The following is a 9,886-nucleotide window of genomic DNA, read 5'->3' as shown; positions in this document are numbered from 1 at the left end:
TTTCCCAAAACCATTTCAGTTTCCATCCACTCACTAGAATTTTGAATTAATTTCAAGCTTTTAAAAATGCATCAGAACCGTTTTTCAGGGTGAAATACGAGAATTTCTATTAATTTTAAAAACAATTATTGTGTGAATAGGTGTAAATTAATTGCAAGTTTTCTTGCATTAAATTTAATGCAAGAAATTAATCATTAAATTAATTAAAGTCATCATAATGAACAGAAATATTGGCTTTGAAACATCAGTCTTTGTGCAATTAATATATATATAAAGTGTTTTACTTAGTGACTACAAATTTTTCAATAATATTCTAATTTATTGAATGCTACTGGCTACATTGGACATACTTTTTAGTGTACCGATATAACTGTAAAAAAAAGTACATGAGTACCGTTTTTTAACTGAATGATAAAATAAGCAGATATTCTTTAGGTAATATGATTTTTATTTTGAAGATGAACCGGTATTGTTAACTCTGTGATCGCGTTGACTAGTAATAGAGTTCACCACCAGAGGGCAATGTTCTGTGAATTACCATGAAACTACCTACGCGACACTAAAATATCGCGAGATGTGGCTCTGCTTTATCATTTCAGAAGGTCAGCTGATCATTTACTACACACAGGAGTGACAAGCGTAGATCTGAATGACACAGAAATATTCGACGCTGTGACCGCTTTATTAGATCCACATGTAAGATCGAAAATATATTTTTAAGCTCTATCCAAACATGTTTGACCATCGCGGGCAGCTTAAAAATATTCAGTAGTCAGAGTAACGTGACTGCCGGTGGTAAGTTGGTGCTAGGTACCTAGCGTTAGCTGAAACCTTACAACGAAGCCAACGGAATATTCTAGACCATCTTCTGCTAACGTTAGCTATAGATGATGAATGGGTATTTGTTGTTGGCAGATTTTATTTTTAGAAGCCCTCACGTGGTGTATTTTTGTGCTTGTTTTATTCATACCTTTACTACTGAAACTATTTACAGGCATGTCGGCCGGTTAGCTAGATTGATAGCTCATCCACAAGGCATATCAAACGAGATGAGCAGTGATTGGTTCTTATTTATGTCCTGGTGATTACCACGAATAGCCTTTCCTTTCAGTGTGCTCCCCAGATATGTGTGTGTGCATTTTTACATGCTGTCACTTTGAATTGAATTATATTTAACAGTTTGTAAAAGAAGTGGCCGGTTGTGATGTATAATGATTGATAATTTTAAGAATACAAAAGCAATGATCATTTAAAATATGAGCTCAATTAAAAATGGTAATTAATAATTTCAAATAATGTCACGGTTTGATTCCAAGGAATTTCTTTATGTATGTATATACTTTTTCTTTTCAATAGAGCAACCTTACACTGAAATATGGCAGACAATAACCAGGCAAACCCTCCTCCCCAGCTGGGGCCTGTGGTGAGTTGGTTGGTTCTTATCTCTCTCTCTCTTTTTGCCATATTAAAATTAAGATCAATACATAATAACTGAAATCCTGGGGTAGTTTAAATTACACTGAAAACACAGAAGTATTTTGACTAAAGTAAGAAAAGATTGTTTTAAATCTAAATACGTTTTAGGTCTTGTTATGAAATGTCAAAACAATCGATTAATGCCTTCTCTGATTGTAATAAATGTCAGTGAATTAACCTGTAATAGTACTTTTATTCAGTCAAAAGGTGACATTTGCTGCTGTACAATATGATATTCTGCCTTAAAGCAAATGTACGTTCAGCTGCCTTCTGTTCTAGATGAAACTTTGTCGTTACATCCTAAAAGACCATGGCTTTCCAATTTTTAATGAAATCCAAGTTTTTTGTGTGCGATAACAAAACATGCTGTCATAGGTCAAATTGGCTGTTTATGTATAGGTACAGATTCTTGGGTTGATTTAAAAAAAAATGGAGACCTGCCCAACTGCAGGTAAATAAAACATAGTATTGTTGGACTAAATTTAGCCCAGGCTATCTTGCTGAAAGAAATGGATAACTGCTCCTGTCAGCTAGCCAGGCATTGGACATCTATTGCAGATCCAAGTTAGATGTTGGTTAAAGTTAGTGAGAATAAAAAGAAGCTTTGATTTCTTCTTTTGTAGTTTAATTTTAATTGTCACGGATCATTTTTCTTATCCTTAAGTGTCTTTGTAATAATCAAATGCTGAAAGACTTATTGAAAGAAGCTTTTGGTAGAAATATAGTTTAAAGAAATCCACCCTCAGAATAAGCAAACTCTTCTACAGCAGAGCCACAACTGCACAAAATATGATCATTAAAATGTATGCATGCACATGTAAGGAGCTAGTCTTATGAACAAATTATTGGCCAATTAATACATTCTGGTAAGCAGCATGGTGCAATATTCTATAGCACAATAACCCTCAAATCCAAAGGAGGGTTATTGTGATAAACAAAAGCTGAAAGCCTCTCACCAAATATTAAAAACAATTTAAAAGCACTAATAGATGTAGATACAGAGGAAAATTAGTCAGCACCAATAGGGTCAAAAATTCCTCTGTTCCCTGTGCAAAAGTTTTTATAACTATGTGATCTTATTTTTTAGTTCTTTTATTTTTGATACATTTGTGCTTTTGTATTATGTGGATTGTTGCATTGCTTCTTTTGGAAGACCTTTTTTAGTGAAATTTCCCACCTGGGGCAATAAGTTGATTATGATAAATCCCTAAAGCTGGTGATGATAAAAACTGAAACCTGTAACAATGTAAACTGTTCATAAGTTCTTCTGAATTTTGCTTTATAGTCTTTTTTTAAATAAAAGTTGTACTTTCTTGAACAATGACAATAAAGGGATTCTTACTCTTTTGAGATTAATTCATCTTACTGAGATGATCACATTCAGTAATCATCTCAGACGTGTGTTTATTTTAAAGTCATGCATATGTTTATTCCCCACAGCAATTCTTAATGAGCAGTAAGCTGGAAACAGCGATGTGGCTTTCCCGTCTCTTCACAGTCTACTGCTCTGTAATGTTTATTCTGCCAATTCTGGGGTGAGTTCACCTTGTCACTTTATACCACAGTTCAGCAGTTTCAGCACAAAGCCAGCATCACTAAAACACCTTTCCGTCTCTTTTTGTGATTTCAGGCCTCAAGCAGCAGCAAACTTTTATCAAAGAGCTTTGTTAGCTAATGCCCTCACCAGCACGCTCCGTTTACACCAGAGACTTCCACGCTTTCAGCTCAGCAGAGCGTTTTTGGCCCAAGCTCTGCAAGAGGACAGCTGTCATTACCTGCTGTATTCTCTAATCCTGGTCAACTCTTACCCCATCACAAGTATCCTTCACTTCACATGGTTTTCATATCAGGTTTCCAGCAATATTATGTTATTTTATTGTTAGATTTTTAATAATACTTGCAATGAGTTGTTCATTTTGCATTAATCTAAGCCATTTTAGCATATCACATCACTATATTTAATACATTTATTAACATTCCTGAGTGATCTGAGGAGCTTTAGTTTGGTCCTTAACTTTGTGTTCAGTGAGCATCTTCCCAGTTTTCTTGTTTTCTTTACTTCATGCAACCACCTACACAAAGAAAGTTCTTGATGTGAGTATTTATCATTAATCGACTGCATCTAATATGACTAAAAAATGTTTTTTCCAAACACTAGAATGCTGACATGGGCTATTAGAAGCAGTCAAATTGAGTTTTTACTGTCTGGAGATGCAAATTTCATAAAAGGTCTAATACAAAGTAATAACTAGAATTGTGATTGGTTTTGTATTAACTCAAGGTAAACTCTGTGCCCAAATAATTTTTTGCACAGCTTTGTCAACAGTGCTTGACTTTTGTTTCTTATAACTACAGTCTATGGGTCCAGGCAGCCTGATGTTCATCAGAAACCTCCTCGACCGACTAACGGCCAATCAGCAGAACATCCTGAAGTTTATTGCTTGCAATGAAATCTTCTTAATGCCGGCCACTGTTTTTATGCTCTTCAGGTATGTTTCCAACTTAACTGATGTTATTGTTGCCATAAGACAAAGCAAAACCTGATCTTAGTGATATGTATAAATATTTCATGTAATATGTCAGACTGTATGACATTATACCAGGTTCCTGTTGGTTATGATTGCAGTTTAGGTAGGAAATGCACTGATGTGCAATATATTTATGCTTTATGTATGAGTCCATTCAAATTTTGAGTTTAAGACAAACATATTCGTACATTTCAATCACACATAACATATGTATGATTGAAATAACTTCTTTTTTTGTAAAGTTCCTCAAGATGACATATTGTGAATTGATGTTACATGTTGTTTGAGTTTTATGACCTGCTGGTTTTGAATTTAGGTCTTCTTGAATGCAGCTGTAACTCTGACTGCGTGTCGCTGGAGTCAAAGCCCCACAAGCAAAAATATTGCTCTGCGCTCTCCCATTTTAAAATGGGGCTCTTCAGTACATAAGTGTAATTTGTCACAAAGCTGCACACAGCAACTGCATTTATTCAGATTCTGAAATTTTTTTATATTAGTTTGTATTCTCAAGGAACCAACAGTGATTGAAAAAGTACAAGTAACAATCCTGACAACAGTCACTTTTGGAGGTTCCTAGACATCATAAAGTAGAATTTATTATAAAAATGAAATCAAAATTCTTATCACAGTAAGGTATTTTTTAAAATAAGTGACACAATAAACCCTAATGTACTTGTATAAAACTTGCGACTGAAGTTAATTGTGTCTTCAACAGTGGTCAGGGAAGCTTGTTGCTGCCTTTTATCTACTACCGCTTCCTCACGCTGCGCTACACATCCAGAAGAAACCCTTACTGCCGGTAAGGTGTTAAATATTATAATATATATCAAAACAAAATCTAAACGTGTTTTTTCATGTGCATATGGTGAATTTATTTCTGCTAACTCTCATAGGTTATGGATAAATGTAAATTTTATTTGCACTTTCTTACCAAAACTTTTTAACTATGCAAATAACCTTTATGCATATTGTCCAACAGTTCATACAATAAGTATCAGATCAGATTTATTATTACAGACTCAGAGTCCAGATTACATACAAAAGAAAGCAAAGACAATAAAAGAATAAAAAGTACAATAAAAATAAAAAACGACTCCTAGCCATTCAGAAGGCAATCATACCAATGTCTCCAGAGTACAGATGAGTATTTTACTGCACTATATTTGATATTAGTCAACAGTATTATAATTCTATTATTAGACTCGTTTAAACGACAAATAAATTTATACATAAGCTTTCTTAAAACAGCCATCAAAGTGCTGACGCGAGCAGATACAAACAGTTCACTGGCACAGGTCCATCTGGGTTTATTTAACAAGAGTCTCAGTGCATCATTATAAGCCACCTTATAATGATGGCTTATAATGATCAAAGCCAATCTTTGAAGACTGGCTTTTTTAAAATTGCACCACAAATGTGCAGTATACAGTGATGTACAATATGACCTAAACAAGTTCAGTTTCACTTCATCAGAGCAGAATCCAAACTTACGGACAAGGATATTTGCCTGAGCGTATAACATTCGAACCTGACGGTAAATGTCCTCATCATCAGACAGACGGTCTGTCAACACATGGCCAAGATATTTTACTTCACTTGAGACATTCAATAAAATCCCAGACAATTTGAAATTTGGGAATACTCTATTTTTGTCCTCCTTAGTGCGACAGATCAAGATGATACTTTTTGATGGATTGAATTTTACATCAAGTAATTCACCATATGCTGAACAGACATTAAGCAGCTGCTGAAGACCAGCTGAACTTGGACTAAAAACCACTAGGTCATCAGCATACATTAAATGATTAATAATAGTATCACCAACCATGCAGCCAGTTCTCCACAGGTTTAGCTGCTTAGAGAGGTCATTCATATAAAAATTAAACAACATAGGAGATAAAATGCTTCCTTGTCTGACTCCATTACCGACACGAAAGGCACAGACACACAGTTCTCCCATTTCACCTGCATCGTTTGATTAGCATACCAGTAGGACAGACATCTTACTATATACTTAGGAACACCAGCTTGGCACAATTTTAAAAATAGTTTTCTATGATTTACACGATCAAAAGCCTTAGTGGCGTCTAAAAAGCACAGAAAAACTGTAGAATTTTTGCTGTTATAATTTTTCAGTAATTCTTTTAGGCCATATATACACATATCAGTGCCATGTTTGGACTTGAACCCAAATTGATTGTCAGTGGACATAACTATCTTTGCAAATTTTGGCAAAAGAGTTAGTTCAAAGACTTCAGACAGTGTACTAGCTAGGGCTATAGGCCTATATTTATCAGAGCTGCCAATTTTACCAGCTTTGTTTTTAATCACAGGAAGTAGGAGAACATTCATCAAGGATTCAGGAATAAAACCATGCATAATAAAACCAGTGAAACACAAGGCAAGAAGAGGGACGACCCTTGAGCTGGCAAATTTGAGATGTTCAGCTGAAATAAGCTGAATAAGCCAATCTATAGCCATTCTTATAGATTTATTTACAGACAGTTCTTTAATTGCTTGATAGACCTCGTGTGTTTTGATAGTTTCTACACTACTAACCTTGTCAACCTGGAAGGGTTCACTCTGTACACAGGTGAATAACTTGCTGTAGTGATGTTGCCAAAAATTCACAATCATGTTCACCCCAGAAACACCATCGACAGTGAAAGGGAGAGAGTGTTTGTTTTAAATTAAGTATTGGATTATTCCTTCTCTGCATAGAGTTTGTGTGATTCTAAACATATATATGGTGGGAATTAAACATTTAGAAATATTGTATAGGTGGCAAAACAAACTTTATCAACAATAACTTAGTGAGTTTTTTTTTTTTTTACTTTTTAAGTCTGTCACATCATTATGACTCTGTCTTCTTTATATAACTTTGCTTCAAATTATTTAGGTTTTCTGAGCACAACTCTCTTTAGGTTCCACCTCAGGATTTTACAACAAGTTGCAGCAAATCGATTAATTACTTTATAAGGGCTTTAGGTAGATTTGCAGGTGCATTGGAGATTGCTGTCCAGTTAATGACCCAGTTTAGTGAATGTCTGTGCTGATGGCGTCACATTATTGTCTAGAGTACTTTGGCATAGAGTGAAATTCTTGGTCAACTCAATTATTGCCAGGTGGCCAGGTTAAAAAAGGCCGAATCATCACATCTCTGTCACCACATTTATAGCAGAAAAACACAATATTTTTTGATGGTGTCTGAGCTGCTTTGCAATGTAAATACAGTGGGGAGAACAAGTATTTGATACACTGTTGATTTTTCAGGTTTTCCCACTTGCAAAGCATGTAGAAGACTGTAATTTTTATCATAGCTACTCTTCAACTGTGAGTGATGGAATCTAAAACAAAAATCCAGAAAAATACAATGTATGATTTTTAAATAATTAATTTCCATTTTATTGTGTGAAATAAGTATTTGATACACCAGAAAAACGAAACTTAATATTTGGTACAGAAACCTTTGTTTGCAATTACAGAGATCAGACGTTTCCTGTAGTTCTTGACCAGGTTTGCACACACTGCAGCAGGGATTTTGGCCCACTCCTCCATACAGATCTCCTCCAGAGCCTTCAGGTTTCGGGGCTGTCGCTGGGCCACACGGACTTTAAGCTCCCTCCAAAGATTTTCTATTGGATTCAGGTCTGGAGACTGGCTAGGCCACTCCAGGACCTTAAGATGTTTCCTACGGAGCCACTCTTTAGTTGCCCTGGCTGTGTGTTTTGGGTCGTTATCATGCTGGAAGACCCAGCCACGACCCATCTTCAGTGCTCTTACTGAGGGAAGGAGGTTGTTGGCCAAAATCTCACGATACATGGCCCCATCCATCCTTCCCACAATATGGTGCAGTCGTCCTGTCCCCTTTGCAGAAAAGCATCCCCAAAGAATGATGCTTCCACCGCCATGCTTCACGGTTGGGATGGTGTTCTTGGGGTTGTACTCATCATTCTTCTTCCTCCAAACATGACGAGTGGAGTTTAAACCAAAAAGTTCTATTTTTGTCTCATCAGACCACATGACCTTCTCCCATTCCTCCTCTGGATCATTCAGATGGTCATTTGCAAACATCAGACGGGCTTTGACATGCGCTGGCTTGAGGAAGGGCACCTTGCGTGCACTGCAGGATTTTAATCCTTGACGGCGTAGAGTGTTACTGATTGTTTTCTTTGAGACTGTGGTCCCAGCTCTATTCAGGTCATTGACCAGGTCCTGCCGTGTAGTTCTGGGCTCATTCCTCACCTTCCTCAAGATCAATGATGCTCCACGAGGTGAGATCTTGCATGGCGCCCCAGACCGAGGGAGATTTTCCGTTATTTTGTATTTCTTCCATTTTCTAATAATTGCACCAACTGTTGTTGCCTTCTCACCAAGCTGCTTGCCTATTGTCCTGTAGCCCATCCCAGCCTTCTGCAGGTCTACAATTTTATCCCTGATGTCCTTACACAGCTCTCTGGTCTTGGGCATTGTGGAGATGCTGGAGTCTGATTGATTGAGTGTGTGGACAGGTGTCTTTTATACAGGTAACAAGTTCAAACAGGTGCAATTAATACAGGTAATGAGTGGAGAACAGGAGGGCTTCTTAAAGAAGAACTAACATGTCTGTGAGAGCCAACATTCTTACTGGTTGATAGATGATCAAATACTTATTTCACACAATAAAATGGAAATTAATTATTTAAAAATCATACATTGTATTTTTCTGGATTTTTGTTTTAGATACCATCACTCACAGTTGAAGAGTAGCTATGATAAAAATTACAGTCTTCTACATGCTTTGCAAGTGGGAAAACCTGAAAAATCAACAGTGTATCAAATACTTGTTCTCCCCACTGTAAATATACCACCAACCTCAACTAAGGAGGAATATTTAGTCATTTGTTTTTCTGTAGTGACACATTTCAGATTTATTATTCTAACATGGTTTTCCCTCTGTAGCACCTTGTTCACTGAGCTACGAATTCTTCTGGAGCACTTCATCATGAAGCCTTCTTGTCCTGCTTTTTTGAGGAGGATGTGCCTCAGCAGCATCGCCTTTATCAGCCGCCTCGCCCCCACAGGGGTCTGATTAGACTACGAAGATGTTGTTCGGTTTTAGTTTTTCAGCCATTTGCGATGTGACTTACAATTATGAAGGGGACAGACATTGCCATCAGTGGAAGAAACCTTTTTTTGAATGTCAACTTTACTGTCTGACTTCCCTTTTTTACCTGTATATTGAAGGGAAGCCTGTAAAGCACTGAAATCTAATAGTGATATTTCTGTTTTTGTTGGCTGATCAGAGCACAGCAGATATCAGCTGCACTCTGCATGTTTTGGCAGGTTTATTTTCTTTCATGTCATTATTTATTCATAAAAATGTTTATTCTGTGATGGAAAAATAACATTCTAAGATTATAGAGACTTGAAGCATGAATATGTTTTTATTAAAGAAATGTTTGTTTTGTTTTTTTGTCAATAATTATGAAATGTCTGAATGCCTCACCTTCAACGTTTTCCTTCTATGCCGTCAAATACGTTTCATTAGTATCCATAATTATTTTGCTAGGTTGTCTGATGGATGTGTAGCTGAGAAGATATCTGCTGTATTTTTAAGAATATTTTATGGTACCACAGTTTTTGCTGTCAGAGTTATGTATGATATAATTTGCACAATGCATGTCATCCTTACATTGTTTCTCAATTTTTATCACAGCTCTGAACTTTTTTAACTCAATGATGTTGCAGTAGGTTTCCTCCTCAATGCCTGTTTTCTTTACATTTTATGTGCTTCTATACCTAAGAAGACACCACATTTTTATGACAAGAATAAAGTTATCTCTTAAAAAAATCTCTAAAATATGAACTATTTTGAATTGCATTAACTTCTCAACTTAATG

General features: G+C 36.1%; 1 protein-coding gene across 2 annotated transcripts; it reads left to right on the top strand.

The window, feature by feature from the left end:
* The first annotated feature begins 582 nt into the window (after nt 1-582).
* On the top strand, nt 583-9,848 carry tmem33 (transmembrane protein 33). Of its 2 annotated transcripts, none has more exons than XM_032555031.1 (8): nt 583-696; nt 1,357-1,423; nt 2,917-3,011; nt 3,107-3,294; nt 3,503-3,570; nt 3,832-3,965; nt 4,720-4,803; nt 8,946-9,848. In XM_032555031.1, exons 2-8 carry the CDS (start codon nt 1,376-1,378, stop codon nt 9,073-9,075), a joined length of 747 nt encoding a protein of 248 aa, XP_032410922.1. In that variant the 5' UTR covers nt 583-696; nt 1,357-1,375; the 3' UTR covers nt 9,076-9,848. The 2 variants fall into 2 exon arrangements, with proteins under 2 accessions (XP_032410922.1, XP_032410923.1); XM_032555032.1 differs by having other exon boundaries at nt 695-795.
* The last annotated feature ends 38 nt before the right edge of the window (nt 9,849-9,886 follow it).

Source organism: Xiphophorus hellerii, chromosome 23 (assembly GCF_003331165.1).
Source record: "Xiphophorus hellerii strain 12219 chromosome 23, Xiphophorus_hellerii-4.1, whole genome shotgun sequence".
Classification (NCBI taxonomy): Eukaryota; Metazoa; Chordata; class Actinopteri; order Cyprinodontiformes; family Poeciliidae; genus Xiphophorus; species Xiphophorus hellerii.
The sequence above is the reverse complement of the archived record's forward strand: the minus strand, read 5'-3'. Positions and strand labels throughout refer to the sequence as shown.

Coding starts and splice junctions, on each gene's coding strand:
- tmem33 (XM_032555031.1), top strand. CDS start 1,376: ATGGCAGACAATAACCAGGCAAACCCTCCTCCCCAGCTGGGGCCTGTG. Junction 3,571..3,831: donor ACACAAAGAAAGTTCTTGAT/GTGAGTATTTAT, acceptor TTATAACTACAG/TCTATGGGTCCAGGCAGCCT. Junction 3,966..4,719: donor ACTGTTTTTATGCTCTTCAG/GTATGTTTCCAA, acceptor TGTCTTCAACAG/TGGTCAGGGAAGCTTGTTGC.